The 22,575-nt window shown below is 36.7% G+C and overlaps 1 protein-coding gene across 2 annotated transcripts in view; it reads right to left on the bottom strand.

The window, feature by feature from the left end:
• The window catches only part of HACD4 (3-hydroxyacyl-CoA dehydratase 4), a 34,830-nt gene that overhangs the window by 1,988 nt on the left and 10,267 nt on the right, over window positions 1-22,575 (bottom strand). Inside the window, exons 4-7 of one of the 2 annotated variants that reach the window (XM_073228435.1) lie at window positions 15,070-15,182; window positions 11,017-11,123; window positions 10,337-10,404; window positions 3,491-3,616 (exon numbers count right to left, since the gene is read on the bottom strand). In XM_073228435.1, coding sequence (XP_073084536.1) covers window positions 3,518-3,616; window positions 10,337-10,404; window positions 11,017-11,123; window positions 15,070-15,182 — 387 coding nt within the window. In that variant the 3' untranslated portion in view covers window positions 3,491-3,517. The remainder of the gene's footprint in view (window positions 1-3,490; window positions 3,617-10,336; window positions 10,405-11,016; window positions 11,124-15,069; window positions 15,183-22,575) is intronic. The other variant, XM_073228434.1, reaches the window with a different exon arrangement.

Raw genomic sequence — 22,575 nt, 5'->3', positions numbered from 1 at the left:
ATATCCTGAGAAAAAACTGATAAGATTTTAAGTTTTGGTCTATACATTTTTTTTTTAATTTTTTTATTTTGGTATCATTGATCTACAATTACATGAAGAACATTATGTTTACTAGGCTCCCCCTTTCACCAAGTCCCCCCCACATACCCCTTCACAGTCACTGTCCATCAGCATAGTCAGATGCTGTAAAATCACTACTTGTCTTCTCTGTGTTGCACAGCCCTCCCTTTGCCCCCCCCCCCACACTATACATGCTAATTGTAATGCCCCCTTTCGTTTTCCCCACCCTTGTCCCTGCCTTCCCACCCATCCTCCCCAGTCCCTTTCCCTTTGGTAACTATTAGTTACCAAACCCACCATTCGTGGGTTCTGTGATTCTGCTGCTGTTTTGTTCCTTCAGTTTTCCTTTGTTCTTATACTCCACATATGAGTGAAATCATTTGGTACTTGTCTTTCTCTGCCTGGCTTATTTCACTGAGCATAATACCCTCTAGCTCCATCCATGTTGTTGCAAATGGTAGGATCTGTTTTTTTTTTCTTATGGCTGAGTAATATTCCATTTTGTATATGTACCACATCTTCTTTATCCATTCATCTACTGATGGACATTTAGGTTGCTTCCATATCTTAGCTATTGTAAATACTGCAGCAATAAACATAGGGGTGCATCTGTCATTTTCAAACTGGAGTGCTGCATTCTTAGGGTAAATTCCTAGAAGTGGAATTCCTGGGTCAAATAGTATTTCTATTTTGAGCATTTTGAGGAACTTCCATACTGCTTTCCACAATGGTTGAACTAATTTACATTCCCACCAGCAGTGTAGGAGGGTTCCCCTTCCTCCACAACCTCGCCAGCATTTGTTGTTGTTTGTCTTTTCGATGATGGCGATCCTTACTGGTGTGAGGTGATATCTCATTGTGGTTTTAATTTGCATTTCTCTGATGACAAGCAATGTGGAGCATCTTTTTATTTTTATTTTTATTTCTTTATTTTTTTGAGGAACATTATGTTTACTAGGTTTTCCCCTACCCCAAGTCCCCCCCAACAAACCCCATTACAGTCACTGTCCATCAGCATAGCAAGATGTTGTAGAATCCCTATTTGTCTTTGCTGTGTTGCACAGCCCTCCCCTTTCCCCTAACCCCCACAATATACATGCTAATCATAATACCCCCTTTCTTCTTCCTCACCCTTATCCCTCCCTCCCCTCCCATTCTCCCCAGTCTCTTTCCCTTTGGTAACTGTTAGTCCATTCTTGGGTTCTGTGATTCTGCTGCTGTTTTGTTCCTTCAGTTTTTCTTTTGTTCTTACACTCCACAGATGAGTGAAATCATTTGGTATTTGTCTTTCTCCACTTGGCTTATTTCACTGAGCATAATACCCTCTAGCTCCATCCATGTTGTTGCAAATGGTAGGATTTGTTTTCTTCTTATGGCTGAATAATATTCCATTGTGTTTATCTACCACATCTTCTTTATCCATTCATCTACTGATGGACACTTAGGTTGCTTCCATTTCTTGGCTATTGTAAATAGTGCCGCAATACACACAGGGGTGCATCTGTCTTTTTCAAACTGGAGTGCTGCATTCTTAGGGTAAATTCCTACAAGTGGAATTCCTGGGTCAAATGGTAAGTCTATTTTGAGCATTTTGATGAACCTCCAAACTGCTTTCCACAATGACTGAACTAATATACATTCCCACCAGCAGTGTAGGAGGGTTCCCCTTTCTCTACAACCTTGCCAACATTTGTTGTTGTTTGTCTTTTGGATGGTAGCCATCCTTACTGGTGTGAGGTGATATCTCATTGTGGTTTCAATTTGCATTTCTCTGATAACTAGTGATGTGGAGCATCTTTTCATATGTCTGTTTTTGGCCAACTGAATTTCTTCTTTGGAGAACTGTCTGTTAAGCTCCTCTGCCCATTTTTTAATTGGATTATTTTCTTTTTGTTTGTTGAGGTGCATGAGCTCTTTATATATTTTGGATGTCAACCCTTTATCGGATCTGTCATTTACGAATATATTCTCCCATACTGTAGGATACCTTTTTGTTCTATTAGTGGTGTCCTTTGCTGTACAGTAGCTTTTCCGCTTGATATAGTCCCACTTGTTCATTTTTGCTTTTGTTTCCCTTGCCAGGGGAGATATGTTCATGAAGAAGTCGCTCATGTTTATGTCCGTGAGATTTTTGCCTATGTTTTTTTCTAAGAGTTTTATGGTTTTATGACTTAAATTCAGGTCTTTCATCCATTTCGAATTTACTTTTGTGTATGGGGTTAGACAGTGATCCAGTTTCATTCTCTTACATGTAGCTGTCCAATTTTGCCAGCACCATCTGTTGAAGACTGTCATTTCCCCATTGTATGTCTATGGCTCCTTTATCATATATTAATTGACCATATATGTTTGGGTTAATGTCTGGAATCTCTATTCTGTTCCACTGGTCTGTGGCTCTGTTCTTCTGCCAGTACCAAATTGTCTTGATTACTGTGGTTTTGTAGTAGAGCTTGAAGTTGGGGATTGAGATGCCCCCCCCCCACTTTATTCTTCCTTCTCAGGATTGCTTTGGCTATTTGGGGTCTTTGGTGTTTCCATATGAATTTTTGAACTATTTGTTCCAGTTCATTGAAGAATGCTGTTGGTAATTTGATAGGGATCACATCAAATCTGTATATTGCTTTGGGCAGGATGGCCATTTTGATGATATTAATTCTTCCTAGCCAGGAGCATGGGATGAGTTTCCATTTGTTAGTGACCTCTTTAATTTCTCTTAAGAGTGTCTTATAGTTTTCAGGGTATAGGTCTTTCACTTACTTGGTTAGGTTTATTCCTAGGTATTTTATACTTTTTGATGCTATTGTGAATGGAATTGTTTTCCTGATTTCTCTTTCTATTAGTTCATTGTTATTGTATAGGAAAGCCACAGATTTCTGTCTGTTAATTTTGTATCCTGCAACTTTGCTGAATTTTGATATTAGTTCTAGTAGTTTTGGAGTGGAGTCTTTAGGGTTTTTTATGTACAATATCATGTCATCTGCAAAAAGTGACAGTTTGACTACTTCTTTACCAATCTGGATTCCTTGTATTTCTTTCTTTTTTCTGATTGCCATGGCTAGGTTGGTCCATACATTTTTGTTGAGTCTTTAGCACCTGCTGCCACCTGCCTGCTAGGACCTGCCAGCACATAGGCCAAACAGGAAACAAAATAGATACAAATGGAAAAACCAGAAATAGCCAAGCCTGCTTAGTTTGACATCTAGATACCCAGGTCCATGTTCAAAACTTCTGTATTTCATACCCAAAGCAGTTCAGTTTTCTGCTAGTAAAACTGTTCTTGTTCACACAGGGAAATGCTTGCCCTCGTGATAATCCTGCAAAGCATCTTAACTTTTAGGGTGCTTTATTAGCAAAATCTAGTTCTGCATGTCAGGCTTCCCCATTCTGTTAAGGTAGATGGCAACAAAAACAAAAGAGAAAAACCACTTACCTATAAAAAGAATCAGGAGATATAGTTTCAGCACATATGGGAAATAAATGGATAAGTCAAAGGGCAGCTTTGTCGAGTAAGTACCAAATGATTCAAAATAAGGCAGTGACTGATAGATGGCAAATGCTGTTTTAAGGAAAAAAGAAGGAATCATTAACATGCTATAGGGATGTGTATATATGTCTGCATAGTTGAAAGATATTTTCAATTTTATGACAGTTTTACAACAATTATTGAATCCTTTAAAGCTACAGTTTGATACAGAAATCTGCTGAATGAGTATGTTGGTAAGGCCATTAAAAGTGTGACTTGTTGAATTTTTGTCCAACTAATACTTTGTTGTGCCTATAGATAAGATGGCATCTCAAAATACCTATCCCCTTAGCCACAAACAGGGGTGCTAGAAAATGAATTTGGAAAATGCTGCATATATTTTCCCCTTGGATTTTTCTAATACACATTAGTACAACAGATATTCTGGAAAGTTTTGCAACAACAAAGTTTCGCTCACCATTTCCTCCATTTAAATGACTTTTGAATATCTCTCCCTTCCTCTCCACCCCCAGGCAGGACTTAATAAAAATTCTGAGGAACATAGAGAAATGCGAGGAACTTAGAGAAATGCTTGTCTAAATTATTTTTGGGAAGGAGGCTGTTATCAGATACAAAAAGATGGAGGTTCTGTGAAATGATAATGTAAGGTGGTTGTGTAAGATGTAATCATTAGGGTAAACTAGGTTAAAGGTACAGGGGAACAACACACTATTCTTCCAACTTCTTGTGTTCTTAAAATTGTTTTTAAAAATTTCATTTTTAAAAAAGAGGAAGTCAGGTGCCCACAGCTATCAGAGCCAAAGCAGGATGACTGGCACAGGGGCTGCACCTAAGGCTCTAGCGTTTTCTCAGTGTCAACAGGTAGTTTGGTTATTAAAAGATATGTTGTTAAAACACACTTCAGTTTTCTATACTTTGGGACAGTTATATAAAGATAAAATTACAGTCACCTGTATTCTACCATGCAGGGTTAATTGATGTTTTGTCATCTTTCAAGAATAAGTTTCTGAATCTAATTTGAACAGAGAATATAGGAATATGGCTTCTCTAGAAAGAAGACTTAGAATTATCAAATAACAAGAAACGAAAAGTTTTCTGTATAGTATTTTTCATATGGTATAATAATGTATGGAATGTGCTTAAATGTTTGAGTAATTTCATTCTCAAAGAAATAGACAATCTGTTTATGGTTTTCAAGAACATTATTTTCTAGATTTTTTTTGTCATAGTCTATTGCAAAATTTAATCCCTTCCTTCTGAAAACAAAATTCTGTAATTTAATGTAAGCACATTACTCTGGTTACTGGTAGATAGAAAAGGTGGTTATGTTGTATATATTATACAATTATTGCCAATATCACCATTATTTTATGTTACGCCTGATTCTGGATGTCTTCCTTGCGTTACCTTAACATGCTTTCTCAATTTCTTTATGCCCTCAGTTTTTGAAAATTTTAATCATTTCTGTTTCAGAAAGTTTCCTACCAGTCTGTCAAATCTACTACAGAAGGAAACATGTTTCCCAAATATCAAGCTCTTTCCAAATTGATGATTTTAACTATTTGACTTCAAGTTTTAGGTGTACAGTTAGGCTAAGTTACTAGCCTACTTCATATTGTGTTCAGTAATTCATCCAGTGTCTCAAGCATGTATACTGAGTGCATAAGAGAAGATGGCTGCACAGAAAAACCTGCCCTGCCTCTTCCGTGTACACCCTGATCCACACCTACACACACATCGATCCATCCCCAGGAAGAGCAGAGGCCTGAGTAAACACCTGCATGACAAGGGATAAAAAGACCACATGAAAAACAGCAGGCAAGCTGGAGACCCAGTGACGGATGGAGACCCACACCCAGCTCAGCCCTACAGGATGGGAGGGATGTCATTGAGCCGCCAGAGCACAGACCCACCTGCCCGGGGCACAGGAGAAAGCTGCCCACCAAACAGAAGGAGAACTGCTGGAAACCTCTCCAGGGCCAGCGGTGCTGCTGAGTGCCATCGGTTGCATTCCTCCTGGACACTGATAGTGTGACAGGGTCACGATGAACACACACCAGCTCTACGCATGGCAAAGGTGGCCTCCTAGCCCCCATCCACCTGTCAGAGATCCAGCAGTCTCTCCAAGGGTGACCAGGGCTAGACTCATGCAGATCTACCTCACCTGTGCCTTCGTCCCCAGCTGACCCATTTGCAAGGCAACCTGGTGCCAACCTAGAAGACCCTGGCATCAGTACACTAAGGGGCTGTTTCTACACAGGCCAAATTTACAAAAAAAGGAAGAGTAGCCCTTTCTATAGGTTAGGCAAAACTCAGAGTCACAAACAATGAAACACACTTGAAATAAAAGAATATGTCAGACCTTCAGAAAAAGAACTAAATAAAACAGGCAATCTACCTGACAAAGAGTTACTCATTTTAAAGATCCTCACCAGACTTGAGAGAAGAATGGATGAATGGAGGGAGGACTTCATAAAGAGAAAATATTTTAAAAACCTATCTGATGAAGAATACAATGAATGAAATGAAAATATACTAGAGGTAATCAACAGACTAGTGCTTTACTGTCTTCCAAATTGCTGATTTATTCTTCTACATCCTCTAAAGTTGAGGAGAAAGAAAAAAGAAATGAGGATAGGTTAAGGAAGCTCAAAACACATCACACATCCTAATATTTGCAGGAAAAGTTATTTGAAGAACTAACAGCTGACAACTTCCCAACCTAGAGAAGGAAACAAGACATCCATGTCCAGGAAGCACAGCAAGCCTCAAACAAGTTGAACTAGAAAAGGTCTACACCACTCATCATTAAACTGTCAAAGATAAAGAATCTTAAAAGCAGCAAGAGAAAAGCAATGAGTCACCTGCAAGGGAGACCCCATAAGGCTACCAGCTGCTGATGTTCCATTATAAACTCTGCAGGCTTGAATGGAGTGGCATGGTATAGTCAAAGTGCTAAGAGGAACCTACAACCAAGACTACTCCACCTGGCAAGGCTGACACATTCAGAACTCCAGGAAAGATAAAGCGCTTCACCAATAAACATAAAAGAGCTCACTGCCACTAAACTGACCTTATAAGTAGCAAAAGGACTTAAAGAAGAAAAGAAAAGGCCAAATTAAATCACCTACTTCTAATAATTAAGGGAATCAAAAGGTGTTAAAGAAGACCTACATAAAACGTGCAGTAGTGCTGTTAGAATGCTTCCAAATTTAAGTGACTATCAAAGTAACATAGAATGCTATATTTTAAGATGTCATATATAAACAACATGGTAACCACAAATCAAAAACCTGTAATAAACAAAAAATAAAGGAGGAAGGAATCCAACCATAATACTAAAGATAGTCATCATGCACAAGGTAAGACAGCAAGAAAGGCAGACAGGAGAAGCATGACAAAACACCCAGAAAACATTTAACAAAACCACAGTAAGTATGTATCAATAATTACTTTCACATAAATAGACTAAATTCTCCAACCAAGAGAGATGGAGTAACTGAATGGAAAAAAAATAGGATCTATCTATATGCTGCCTAGAAGTGACTCACTTAGAACGTAAAGACACACACAGACTGGAACTGAAGGGATGGAAAAAGAGAGAAATGACAGAACTAGAGTAGCAGTACCTATATCACACAAAATACACAAAGGAGGACTTTATATAAAGATTATGGGCTCAATCCAGCAAGAAGATTTAACAACTAAAAATATGCACCCAATGTAGGAGCACCTAAGTACATAGAGCAAATATTAACAGACGTGAAGGGAAAAATTGACAGTAATAGAATAGAAGGGGACTTTAACACCCCAGTTACATAAATGGCTAGATCCTCTAGATGAAAAATAAGGAACTGGCTTTCAACAGCACATTAGACCAAATGGACCTAAAACATATATGTGTGTGTGTGTATATATATAGATATAACTCCCAAACCTAGGGAAGGTCATAGAACATACATCCAAGAATAGCAAAATACACATACTATTCACATGCACATGAAACATTCTCCAGGAAAGGTTACTTATTAGGCCACAAGGGCATGAAACTGGAACTCAGTTACTGGGAGAAAAAAACAGATGGAGGAGAAACAACATGCTAAACAACCTAAGGGTCAATGAAGAATTTAAAAAGGAAATAAAAACTTTGGGATGAAGCAAAAGTACTTCTAAAATGGATGTTTATAGTAGGACAGGCCTACCTCAAAAAACAAATTCTCAAATAATCAAACCCTATACAAAGGAACTAGAAAAAGAAGAGAACTCAGTAGAAGGAAGGAAATAATAAAGATCAGAGCGGACATAACTTAAATAGAGACTAAAAAACAATACAAAGCATCAATGAAACAAAGAGCTGGTTCTTTGAAAAGATAAAATTAATCTGTAGACAGACTTATCAGAGAAAGAACTCAAATCAGATATGAAAGACAAAACTGACTCTACAGAAATACAAACAATTACAAGAGATAACTATGGAAGATTATATGCCAACAAATTGAACATAAGAGAAATGAATAAATTCCTAGAAACATGCAATCTTCTGAGACTGAACCAGGAAGAAATGGAAATGATTACTAGTAACAAAAAATTTAATCAGTACTCAAAAAACCCCCAACAAATACAACTGCAGAACCAGATGGCTTCACAGGAGAATTTTACCAAACATTTAAAGGAGAGTTAATACCTATCCTTTTCAAACTATTACAAAAAATTAGAGGAAGCTTCCAAATTCACCTTGATACCAAAACCAAAGACATTACAAAGAAAGAAAATTAGACATAAGTATCTCATGAACATTTATGCAAAAATCCTCAACAAAAAACAAGCATCCTAAATTCAAAAATATATTAAAATGATCACTTACCATGACCAAAATGGGATTTACTCCAGAGATAAGATGGTTCAATACCCACAAAGCCATCAATGTGATATACCACATTAACAAAAGGAAGGATAAAAACCATATCCTCATCTCAATAGATGCTGAAAAGCATTTAACAAAATTCAGTCATTCATGATAAAAATCCAACAAAGGAGGTATAGAGGGAACATACCTCAATAAAGGCTGTATATGACAAACCCCCAGCTAATATCATATTCAGTGGTGAAAAGCTGAAAGCTTTTCCCCTACAGATCAGGGGCAAAAAGGAGATGCCCACTCTTCCCACTTTTATACAAGCAGTACTAGAAGTCCTAGCCATAGCAATCAGACCAAGCATCCAAACTGATGGGGAAGAAGCAAAACTGTTACTATTTGCAGATGACATGCTACTATATATAGAAAACTCTAAAGACTCCACCTAGTAACTATGAGAACTAATAAATGAATTCAGTAAAGTTGCAACATACAGAAATCTGCTGCAATTCTATTTACCATTGCATCAAAAAAAAAAACACAGAATAACTAGGAATAAGTGGAAGACCTCTACTCTGAAAAACTGTAAGACACTAACGGAAGAAATTGAAGATGATACAAATAAATGGAATGCTAGTTCACAATCACAGATAGGAAGAATTAATATTGTTAAAATGGCCAAACTGCCCACAGCAATCTACAGATTCAATGCAATCAGTGTCAAAATACCAATGGCAGTTTTCACAACGCTAGAACAAATAATGCTAAAATTTGTATGGAACCACAAAAGACCCCAAACAGCCCAAGCAATCTCAAAAAAGAACAAAGCTAGGGGTGTCACATGCCTTGATTTCAAACTATACTACAAATGTAATCAAAATAGTATGGTACTGCACAAGAATAGATACAAAGACCAACAGAAAAGGATGGAGAGCCCAAAGGTAAGCCCATGCCTATATGATCAATTAATACATGACAAAGGAGGCAAGAATATACAATGGGAAAAAGACAGTTTCTTCAGTAAATGGTATTGGGAAACTGGACGTCTATGTGTAAAAGAATGTAGCTCAATCATTGTCTTACATCATACACAAAAAATAAACTTATAATGAATTCATGAACTAACTGTAAAATCTAAAACCACAGAACTCCTAGAAGAAAGCATACACAGTAAATTTTTGGACACTGGCCTTAGCAATTTTTTTCTGGATATGTCTCCCCAGGCAAGGGAAACAAAAGCAAAAATAAACAAGTGGGACTACATCAAGCTAAAAAGCTTCTGCACAGCAAATGAAAACAGTAAAATGAAAAGGCACCCTTTATATATATATATATATATATATATATATATATATATATATATATATATATATATACACAAAAATATATCAGCAAATGATATATCTGATATGGTGCTAATATCCAAAATATCTTAAGAACTTACACAACTCAACACCAAAAATAAAAATAACAATCCAATTAAAAAATGGGCAGATGACCTCAAGAGACATTTTTCCAAAGGAGACATACAGATAGCAACAGAAACATGAAAAAATGCCCAACATCACTAATCATCAGAGAAATGCCAATCAATACCACAATGAGAAATCACCTCACACTAGTCACAATGACTAATACCAAACAAAACAAAACAAATAAGAAGTGTTGGTGAGGATGTAGAGAAAAAGGAACCCTAGTACACTGCTGGTAGGATTGCAAATTGGTGCAACCATTATGGAAATCAGAATGGAGGTTTCTCAAAAATATAAAATGAGAAATACATGACAGCAATTCAATTTTGGGGAATTTAGAAAAAAACCAAAAACTTATTTGGGAAGATATATGCACTCCTGTGTTCATATCATTATTTACAATAGCCAAAATATGGAAGCAACCTAATGTGCACTGATGAACAGAGAAAAAAATGTGGTACTTACATACAATGGAATAATACTAAGCCATGGGAATAAATGAAATCTTGCTATTTGCAACAACATGGATGGACCTATAAGGTATTATATTAAGTGAAATAAGGCAAAGACAATTACCATATGATTTCACTTACATATGGCATCTAAAAAGTAAAACATAGATTTATAGACAGAGAATAAACTGGTGGTTACCATAGGGGAGGTTGGTGGGGTTATAGGGGAAAAAAATTAGAATGTTTGATATCTTGATCAGGATGATGGTTACATAAGTATATATACAAATGTCAAAACTCAAGCTGTACACTAGGATTTGTGCATTTATGTACATCAATGAAAAAAATTAAAAATGACTAAAAAAAATCACTGAATCATTAAATGTTAAACCTCTTTAGATGAGAAAATTGCAAGATTCAATGATTACCCAAAATGCATAGTGAGTTAATGAAGTTAATGGCCTGTACATAAATGTCCTTATTTTTCATCCAATATTGTCTGCTATGCAGAGCTGCTTCCCCCTTTAACTTTGCTTGTTAATACTTTGGTTCTTTGCATCAAGGGAAGAATGCCAGGAAAGATACATTGAGTCAGCTAAGCAGTAGCAACATTAATCATCAAAAAATTTAGTGAACCTTTATAACTAGATTGCCTTTGTCAATAAGCAATACAGCAACTCTCTCTTTTCTTACCTTCTGCAAGGACACACAAAGGATAAATCAGCATCCACAGGGTTTGACTGAGCCATGTCAAGACCGCATAGGATATTCCTATGACTGCTAACATGCAGTAAGTGTACCTGAAGGGAGACAAAGAGCTCATAACCATTTTCTGCTGATGTCTGGAAAAGAAATGAAGGAAATACCTTATTATGTCATTAAATACACATATAAAACCAGGAAGTTCACAAATTTCATACCTTAATTCTTATAAGCAGGAGAAAAGTTAAAAAAAACAGGGAAGGGAACCTTGTCAATCTGGCTTGTCTAATGGGGTGGATTGTAGATAATTATGGAGGTGAACAGAGAAAAATGTATCTCTTATCCAGCAGCAAATGAGTTGCAAGTTTCCTTGATTAGTGACTTCAATTTCACTCAGAAGCTAAGCCCATTTTATGCGCAATCAGCAAGGTTTTTAAAGACATACTTGTGAATATCTAGGGAATGAGTTTTAAAAATATGACTTACAAAAACTTGTTTGGCATCCCTTTGCTTATTAAGTAGTTCTGCCATCTTGTGTGATCTATTAAAGAACTGGCCTTAGGAGTTTTTTGGGGGGTATAACAGGTAGTTTTAAACCTGCCTCTATGATGTAACAGGTGCACTAGTTTACATCTTTTTATTTCTCTTACAAGTTGTTAAACATACATCAGAATCACCCAGTGTGCTAGCTAAAGCAGAAATTGGTAGGCCCTATCTCCAGAGTATCTGATCCAGGGGATCTGAGGTAGAACTGAGACCTGGTATTACAAACAAGTTCAGGTGATGCTGAAGCCCCTGGTCTTGGGACCATACTTTGAGAACTTCTAGAATAGGCAGTGCATACATTTGAAAACAAAACCCAAAACCTTGAAAACATGAATGAGGAAAAGTAAATCTTTTCTTATTCCAGGATCCTAATTATATTCCTTGGAGGCAATGACCAATGCCGATTTCTTAAGTATTTTTCAGAACTATTTTTTAATCTCACCTGTGTGTATACACACTATATGCACTATGTAACAACAATGCAAGCCCTCACTACATAGTAATTATCAAACTTTTTTACCTTTACTAATCTAAGTAAAAAATGCTTCCTATCTTGTTTTCTCTTTCTTATTGCAAGAGAATATAAGCATCTTATATACTTAAAGCCACTTCTTATGAAGTCCAATACATCTTTTTTCTTTTGTTGCTTTGTGTTTTTGTGTCCTAAGACTCCACTGGCAAATCTAAGATCACAAAGATTTACCCCTGTGTTTTCTTCTACGAGTTTCATAGTTTTAGCTCTTACATTTAGGTTTTGATCCATTTTGAGTTAAGTTTTGTACATGAGTCCACCTTCATTCTTTCCATCTGGATATCCAGTTGCCCCAGCACTATTTGTTGAAAAGACTATTTTTCCTCATTGAATGGTCTTGGGTACTCTTGTCAAAAATCAATTTACCATAAATGTAAGAATTTAGACTATCAAGTCTATGCTATGACATATCCTTACACGAGTATCACAGTGTTGATGATTGCTGCTTTATAGCAAGTTTGGAAATTGGGAAGTCTGAGTCTTCTGCTAAATTCTTTTTTAAGATTGTTTTGACTATTCTGGGTTCCTTTAGTTTCCATATGAATTTTAGGATCAGCTTCTCAATTTCTGCAAAGAAGGCAGCTAGAATTCTGATAGGGGTTGCGCCAAACTGTAGATAATTTGGGGAATATTGCCATCTTAACAATATTAAATCTTCAACCCATGAACATGGGATATCTTTCCATTTACTTAGACCTCTAATTTCTTGCAACAATGTTTTATAGTTTTTAATACAGGTTTCTGCATATCTTTTGTTAAATTCATTCTTAAGTACTTTATTTTTTTGATGCTATTGTAAATGGAATTGTTCCCTGAATTTTATTTTAGGATAGGTCATTTCAAATGTATAGAATACAAGTGATTTTTGTATATTGATTTTGTATTCAACAACCTTGCTGAAATAGTTTATTAGTTCTAACATTTTTAATAGATTCCTTATGATTTTTTATATACAAGATCATGTCATCTGCCAATAGAGATAATTTTACTCCTTCCTTTTCAATATGGATGCCATTTACACCATTTTCTTGTCTAACTGCCATGGCTAGAGCTTCCAGTATGATGTTGAATAGAAGGCCACCCTTGTCTTGTTTCTGATCTTAGGAGGAAAGCACCAGTCTTTCAACATTAACCATTGTAGTAACTGTGGATTTCTCATAGATGTCTGTCAGACTGAGGAAGTTCTATGATGCTTGCTTCAAAAAAGTCATTCTAGGATAAGCTGGGAAGATAATTTCACCCCCATTCTTTCTGAGAAAAAAAATTGAGTTTCAAAAAGGTTAGGTGCTTAGGAATTTCATTCCTAGGTTAAGAGAAATGAAAGCATATGTGTACACAAAAGCTCGTACATGGATGTTCATAGCAGTATTCCTCATGACATAAAAGTAGAAACAACCCAAATGTCCATCAGCTGACACATGAATAAAAAGTGGTATATCAATATAATTGAATATTTTTCAGCCATAAAAAGGAATGAAATGTTACATGTTACAACATGGATGAACCTTGAAAACATTACGCTAACTGAAAGAAGCTAGTCACAAAAGGCCACATATTATGTGATTTCATTTATATGAAATGTCCACAAGACGAATCTCTAAGGGGCAGTATGTCAGTGGCTGCCAGAGGCTAGAAGGAGGAGGGAACAAGGAGAGACTGCTAATGCAGGTGACGAAAATGTTCTCAAATTGGATAGCAGTGATGGTTAAATGAATGCACGAAAAACCACACATTTCATACTTTAAAAGGGGAATGTTAAAGGTCTATGAATTATCTCAATGCTGTTGTTTTTTTTTAAGGTTAGTGATTTCCCCACGATCATTAGCAAGTAAGTAGTGGAGGTGGGGTTCGTCCTAAGATCTACTTCTATTTTCAAGGTCTTGCCAATGGTCTACTGAGCTTATCTGAGGTTGAACTGATGCTGAAAGAGTATCCTAGAGAACAAGACATCAGAAAGCCAGTCCCCAACGTCCATGCCTCACAAACAGAAAATCATGGGCTACAAAATTCCATGAAGTTTGTCCCAAGTCCCAGGTCTACACAACTATCAATTAAAAATGAGAAATAACTTAATAAATAATTTATTCAAAGAATTATAGTCATTGTAATTAAACAAAATATTTCATTCTAATTCACTCTAGGGTTCAACCATTATTTAGAAATATTTTAATTCAACTTAAGTTTTTGACAATGTAATAAAAAATTTACATAACCTCGACTAAAATGCTAGGGCTCTTTTTATCCTCATCCAGCTCTCCCCTGGGGGTGGGAGGGGCAGTTCTCACTTGTGAAAGCTGAGTAGCCAGTGAGGACACCTCCCCAGAGGGAGCCACCGAGTGAAGAGAACTGCTTTACACCACTGCTGGGAGAGAGAAGACGATGCTCACCTTGTTGCAAAGTTTTAGAATTAGAAGAAAACTGAAGGCCTAGAATAATGGGTTCTTAAGCTGAGGCCCAAGGATCCCCAATGAGCCCATGAAGGAACTATAGTAAGTCATTTGAACCCACTGGAATGCATACAAAAATGTATGTAGAGAGGCACTGTTTTTTTTTCCCCCAGAGAGATGAGGCCCTATATTTAAAATATTCTTGAATTTGCAGAAACCAACTTTGTAACTTCTGACTATGATATAATAAAAGTCTTGCTTTGCTTATTAGAGTAACATGTACCAGAGCAACTGCAAATGCTTTCATTAGCCAACAGCTGTGAGGTTTATTCCAAACTGGCGTTATGCCAAGTCTTCTGCTGGAAACCTGCGCTGATTTGCTCTTTTAATACCGCAGTAGGTTTTCATTATCTTTGATATGCCCATTATGGAAAGCACTAAAAATACATTTCCATATCAAGATACAGTAATTTGAAAAGGGGTTATGTTTTTCTCTCTCACTCAAAGTAACCAAATGTAAGTTATCAGGGGTTTCACTGTAGTAAACATTTTGGCTTTGAGATTACTTTGCCTCCTTACCTAACTGTATCCAACAGATTCCAAAAGATGAATAAAACACACACCACATATTTCCCTTGGACTTCCTCTTGACTGGTGATCACTACAAAGAGGATGATGATTCTCTCTGTGAGCTAACAAAGAAATAGCAAAGTCAAGAATTAGGATCATCTGTTAGGCATACAGATAGTTTTCTAAATTTAAAAAAGCATAGTTCCTCTTAAAACTGCTTTAACTGGAAATACATACACTAAACTGTTAACATATCTCTGTGGGAGAAGGGATATGGGTGAGTTACATTTCCTTTTTGTTTTTCTGTATTGTCCATATTATATATAATCAATGAAAAGATAACATTTTCTATGAGTCAGGATATTTCCCTTCTTGCAATAAATGCACACATTTTTATTCAGTTTGATGAGCTTTTATAGAGTATCCACTATGTATTTACTAGATGCCAAAGTTGTATATGTAGTGAAAGCATGTGCTCCAGGGGGTGAGCAGCGGTAGGGGAATGTGGGGCCATAACTACGACACAGTGTGAATAATGCTGTCATTTAAAGTGCTACGAATGGGAGCACAAGTGGGGGACATACCTGCCTGGAGAAAGGAAGCAGAGTGACTTATGAAGACAGGCAACATTTCACTTGGGTCTTCAGGAAGGGACAGCAGTTTGTCATGTAGCCTGGATAGGAGAAAGGGCATCCTAGGCCGAGGGAGCAGCCTGAGCGCAAAGGCAGAGGTGGTGAACACAGGATGAGGTGGGGAGTGATGAGGACCCCTGGGGCACAGGAGGGAGAATAAGAGAGAAAACTGAAAATACTCTGGGGGCTGGGCTGTGAAGGGCTTTGAAAGACAGGCCCAGAAATTTCCATTTCATCCAACAAGGAAGACTTCGTAGCTTTTGGAGGCAGGGGAGGGGGGAGGGGGAGGAAAAGAGAAGTAATGCTAATCCTCATAAGATAGCAGAAAATGAAAAGAATTCCACATATTTTTTCCAATAGGCACTTAAAAATCATTGAGAATTCACATACTTACAGCTTATATCTCCTATTGCTGACCTCAAAATACATTCTTGTCTCCCAATCTAAATATGCCTTCTTATGTTGTATTAGTATCCCCCATACATACATTCTGCATTTTTAAAGAATAGAACATTTTACTTTGCTCTCAAAGGTCAAACAAAAACACACTTGAGATTGAGGGAGCATATCAGAGATAAAGGAAAGGGGAGGACTGCTTTCTATTTTTCAATAGCTGCTTTTATTTTTAAAGTAGATCAAGGAGAAAAGACAGGGCTAATCTATGATTTAGAATCATAGGCTGTTAGTCCTAGAAAATCATTTAGTGTAGAGAAATCCAAGATTTGGCAACAGTGGGTCACATGATCAGAAATGCACATATGTGACTGTATCAGCACAGTTATGTCTATGGCAGTGAGTCAGAGGGGTCCCTGCTAGGCTAAGGGAATCAGGCATAATTCAGACCTCAGTCAGTCTACGGAAGGTACCTATGTGGCAGTTTGTCTTTACAATGCCCTAGTTTCTTGTTTTGACTTAATTATTTTTATATCATAAATGATGCTTAGCCACAATTATAATTACCAAATGATCCAAGCTTGCTGTTGTGACACCTGGCAGCTTTGGATACAAGACCTTAGCAGCAAAGAAAGACTTAGGAACTGCCTAATCTTACATTTGATCAGTGCCTGGTTTTGATAAAAACCTCGGGAGATACACATACATTAATGCATACACACACACATACACTTCTAATTACATGACTATTGAAAGAAAAAACTTAGATACATCTTGATAAGATGGATCTCTAGGGTGCCCTCTACATTCTAGCCCAATCCTACCTTTTTACAAATAAGGAATTTGGGGACCAGAGAAGTGAGTTGCCCAAACTCATGGCAGACCTGGAAACATATATATCTCAGGTTTCTTAGTTTCCAGAGCTGTAAGCTGTCCATGATGTCAAGCTGCCCCTTACTTGATGAGTACAGAGGGGGGAGTCTCCTAAAATAGAGCAAGACTGGAGCTACACAATGAAAGCCTGTTGAAAATTATCATTTGAGAGTCTGTGGCATGTTAGTGGCAGAATCCCAACTACACAGAAATCTGCAATCAATATAGCCCAAAAAAAGCACAATCACAGATATACATATGAGTATGGAAAGATCCCCCAGCCCTGTACGATGTCAATTTAATTAACAAATTATCTGATAGTTACTTAATTCTAATTTGACCATTCAATGACAATACAATGGGAGAATTTAGGTGGCCAGTTGTTAAACTGATAAAAAGCCAATGTTTATTTGTTACTTTGTGCCAGGTTTCAAACATACACCACCTCGTTTAATCTCAGTAAGGATCCTAAGAAGTGCTATTGTTATCTGCTTTTTACAAAGGATATTGTATTCTACAAAGTTAAAGTTATTTGCCTACAGATCTGGAATCAAAATTTAGACAATGTGATTCTAAACCTCTTGTTCTGAAACACTAAAACATTTCCATTTTTGTTAATTTATGGGCTACCCCTGAACCTAATATCCAAGTTATAGTCTATTCTTTAAAACAGCCTGTCCTCAAAAGTTAAACCTTAAAACAAGCTCCTTGATTTTCTAAATCAAACCAAAACAATTTTAAAGAATAGACTTTCTAAACATGTTACTTTTCTTTACATATAATACTTTGATCAATTATTTGGAGCTTTACACTTGGAAGAACTTAGCACTTGGTCATTTTAAATAAATCCTGTGAGAACATGGCTAATTACTAGTGAATGGTCATGTAATGTTCAGTACAAATCAAACAGGTAGAATAAAAGCTCAGTAAAAACCCCTATACTTTAGTCCAAATTATACATGGCAGTAATGTGATCTGTTCAAAAGTATGTTAACTATAAAATAAAAATACTATGCATTTTTATGTTCTGTTTGGGAGCCTTACATTCCAGGTTAAGCAATAACCAAAACTAAGTGGTTACTTTACACGTAACAGCTAACATTTTCAGTTGTAAACTATGAAAGGCAAAATGATACTGCAACATAGGGAGAAATCCTAGAATCTTAAAAGTGAGTGAGTTTTAGCCTCAAAGAATATTTTACTAAAACAATCCAAACTATTTCAATCTTGTGAACTCTTGTTGAGAACTTCAGAAACATACCCTTATATGCTCAAAAGCCACAAATTACTTTTTTCTGTAAGAAAGGGCATTTAAATAACTCTATTTATAAATTTCTTATTTAATCATCATTCAATAAACATTTATTGAATGCAGTGTTCTGGGCCCCAGGAGGTATAGCCATGAACAAGTCCTAGCCCTCGTGGTATATACATCCTACTTAGTGAGATAGACAGTATACAAATGTAGCATAATAGTTGAGAGTTTAGGATCAATAGCCTAAATTCAAATTTTTGCTCCACTATTCACAAATTTTTTGACTTGTACAATTTAACTTCTGTGTTAAATAATTATACTGGAGATACCAATTAATATTATATAGTAAATATTATGTAAGATAAGGTTGTTGTGAAGATTAAATGAGTTAATGTATGTGAAGAATTTATAAAAGCAATTGGCACATAGAAAGCCCTAAATGAATGTAAACTATTAGGAAAATAAATACAATTTAAAGCAGTGATTTAGTATATTTATAGGAAAATATATTTATTCTATATAGATAATACTATCAATGAATAAAAAAAGGTTAATCTCAGCATCTTTAAAATTATACTATGACTATAGCTTTGTGATTATCATGCTGAGGAGCTCTATGGACCAAAAAAAGAAAAAAAACAGGAAAAAATGTAAAATTTTACCTACAGAGTAAAATGTATGTAATTCCTAGGAGGATTCGAAGTTTTGAGAATCTCATAGCTCAACACTATCTTTGGTACAGTTTTATCTCTTAACAGTATAAACATGTTCCCAACTCAAAACTGGAGAGAAAATCTATATGATGCTATAGAAAATCAGATTATTTTACCTAGCAATGCAAAGAAGCACCTGTTTTACAAGTAAAAAGAAATTAGGGTGAAACTTGGTTGTCTTCCTAAAAAGTTTTAAGACACTCTCCTTTGGGATTTCCTTTATATTTGTTCTCAGAATCCATGACTGCAAAATACTCACTCAGGGTGATTTTTGTTAAGCAGAGCACTGCTTGCCTTTATCAGAAATAGGAGGTGATACTCATTAATATAAAAATGGCTCTTGCTGGAAAAGAGGGGAAGATGGCATGTAGAAAGAATCTGAACCCACCTCATCCCTCCTACACACCAAATTTGCACCTATACACAGAGCAATTTCTTCTGAGGAAGAACTGAGGCTGAGTGAACTATACAATAAGGGATACAAAGATCACATTAAAAAACAGGAGAGACAGCAACACAGTAAGGGAAGGAGCCCCACCCCCAGCAAAGCAACCTGCAGTGGGGAGGCATATGGTTCAGAACTGCCTGCCCTGGGGCACAGAAGTGAAGCCATGGTTTAAAGTGTATCTAGACCATAAGTGAAAGAACTCAATTTTCAAAGCTAAATCACCAGTTGACAGGGGAAACTGCTAGAACTCTCTCCAGGACTGGGGATACTGGCAAATGCCATTGTTTGCATTCCACCTGCACAGTGATAGTGTGGCTGGAAGCAGGGCCCAGCACTTACACAAACTCCAGAACCTGGTCTAGGCAGCCTCCAAGTCCTGCCCACACCCAGATGCACCTGTCAAGGTCCTGTAGGGAAGCATGAGCAGCCACACTCAACCAGGTTAACCCTACCTACCCACCACCATGTGCCAACATGGAAGATTCACAGAGTGTACCACCCTGCCCACCACCAGCATGGGCCCCACCAGTGACACCTCAGGAGACCCTGGGAGCATGCCACCATCTGCTGCTGCCAACCCAGATCACCAGAGCATTCCCAACCCTACCCCTCAGCCAAACCACCTAAGTATCCACCAAGGAGCCTCCCAAACCAGGCCCCTCAGACTACAACCCCAGACACAGGGAGCCCTGGCACCAGGACCCTCACTTAGCCTGCAGCCAGCCAGCCAAACTGCCAGAGCACACTCAGTCTACACAGGGAGCATTTCTACACAAGGCCATGCCTTCAACACTGGGAGAGGTTTTTGCCTAACCTATAGAAACAAACACAGAAAGTCAAACAAAATAAGGTGACACAGGAATATGCTCCTAACAACACAAGACAGCACTTTAAGGAATAAAACTTAATGAAACTGAGTTAAGCAAACCACCTGATAAGGAATTCAAAGCAATGGTTATAAAGAGGCTCACTGGACTTAAGAGAAAAATGGATGAACTCAGGGAGGACTTCATAAAGACACACAAAATATAAAAAAGAACCAACCAAGATGAAGAATTCAATAAGTTAAATGAAAAACAAACTACAGGAGAATCAACAGCAGATTAGAGGATGCAGAGAGGAATGGATCAGGGACTTGAAAGAGTAGTGGAAAGCACTCAAGCCAAAGAGTAGAAAGAAATAAGGATAGGTTAAGGGAGCTCTGGGAAAACACCAAGCAATCTAATATTTGCATTATAGGAGTCCCAGAAGAGAGAAAGGGGTAGAAAATTTATCTGAAGGAATAATAGCTGAGAACTTCCTTACCCTGGAGAAGGAAACAGACATCCAGATCCCTAAACAAGATGAACTCAATGAAGTCCACTCCAAGACGCATAATAATTAAAGTGTCAAAGATTAAAAATAAAGAGAAAAATTCCTAAAAACAGAAAGAGAAAAGCAACAAGTTACAAGGGAAACTCCATAAAGTTATAAGGTTACTTTTCAGCAGAAACACTACAGGCCAGAAGGGAGTGGCAAGATATATTCAAAGTACTGGAAGGTAAAAAAAAAAAAACAAAACCTACAACCAATAATACTCTACCCAGCAATTATCATTCAGAATTGAAGGAGAGAGAAAGAGCTTCATGAATCAACTTAAGTTAAAAGACTTCATCAACACTAAGCAAGAAATATTAAAGGGAATTCTTCAAGAGGAAAAGAAAAGGCCTTACTAGAAGCAAGAAAATTATGAAAGGAAAAAATTTTACTGGTAAAAGCAAACACATCACAAAGGTAGTAGATCAATCAGTTACAAGTATGAAAGTCAAAAAGACCAAAGTAGTAAAATCAATTACATCTAAAAATTAAGGGAATCACTAAATTAAAATGTGTAAAAGAAGACATCACAGTCATAAAATGTGGAGGAGTGGGAGTAAAAAATGTTGTGCCATTAGAATGTGTTCCATTTTAAGTGATCAACTTCACATATGTTGCTATATACAAAGAACGTAAGACATGAACCCCATGGTTCAAATAAAAAACTTATATATAGATACACCAAAAGTAAAAAGGAAAGAATCCAACCATAACACTAAAGAAAGTCATCATGCACAAGGGAAGAAAGCAAGAGAGGAAAAGGATGAGAGAAGAATGACAAAACAATCAAAAACATTTAACAAAATGGAAATAAGCACATACCTCTCAATGATTACTTAAATATAAATGGACTAAATACTCCAATCAAGAAACAAAGGGAGGGTGAATGGATTAAACAAGACCCAACTACTTGCTTCCTACAAGAGACTCACTTCAGAATATAGGTGAATGATTCTGTAACATCTTATTACACTGATAGATAGTAACCACATTAGAGCGGGTGAGGACTTAATAATACGGTTAACTGTTGGGTCCACTGTGTTGTATATTTGAAACCAACATAAGATAGTATATCAAAGGCACTTTTAAAAAAGACTCACTTCAGACCTAAAGACACACAGACTGAAAATGAAGGGAAAGAAAAGAATATTCCACGAAATAGAAATCAAAATAAAGCTGGAGTATCAGTACTTGTATCAGACAAAACAGATTTTAAAACAAAGACTGTAACAGGTGAAAAGGAAAGACTTTATATAACCAATTAAGGACTCAATCCAGCAAAAAGATATTAAAATTGCAATTGCAAATATCAATACACCCAACAGAGGAGCACATAAATATATAAAGCAAATATTAACAGACATAGAGGGAGAAATTGACAATAACACAATAATAATAGAGAACTTTAGCACCCCACTAACATCAATGCATAGATCATCCAGAAAGAAAATCAGTAAGGAAACAGTGGCTTTGAATGACAGAACCTAACAGATCTATACAGAACGTTATATCCAAAAACAGCTGAATACTCACTCATTCTTTTCACGTGTACATGGAACATTCTCCAGGATAGATCACATTAGGCCAAAAAGCCAGTCTCAATAAAATATAAGAAGAGTGAAATCATATCAAGCATCCTTTCTGGCTACACAGTGTGAAACTAGAAATCAATTATAAGGAAAACACTGGAAAAAACAGAAACACAAGGGGGCCAAATAGCATGCTACTAAACATCCATGGTGTTATCAAAGATATTGAAAGGGAATAAAAAAATACTTGGAGAATAATGAAAATAGAAATACAATGGTTCAAAATTTTTAGATGCAGCAAAAGCAGTTTTAATAG

Source organism: Manis javanica, chromosome 2, assembly GCF_040802235.1.
Source record: "Manis javanica isolate MJ-LG chromosome 2, MJ_LKY, whole genome shotgun sequence".
NCBI lineage: Eukaryota > Metazoa > Chordata > Mammalia > Pholidota > Manidae > Manis > Manis javanica.
Note: the sequence above shows the minus strand (reverse complement) of the source record. Positions and strands in the feature narration are given on the sequence as shown.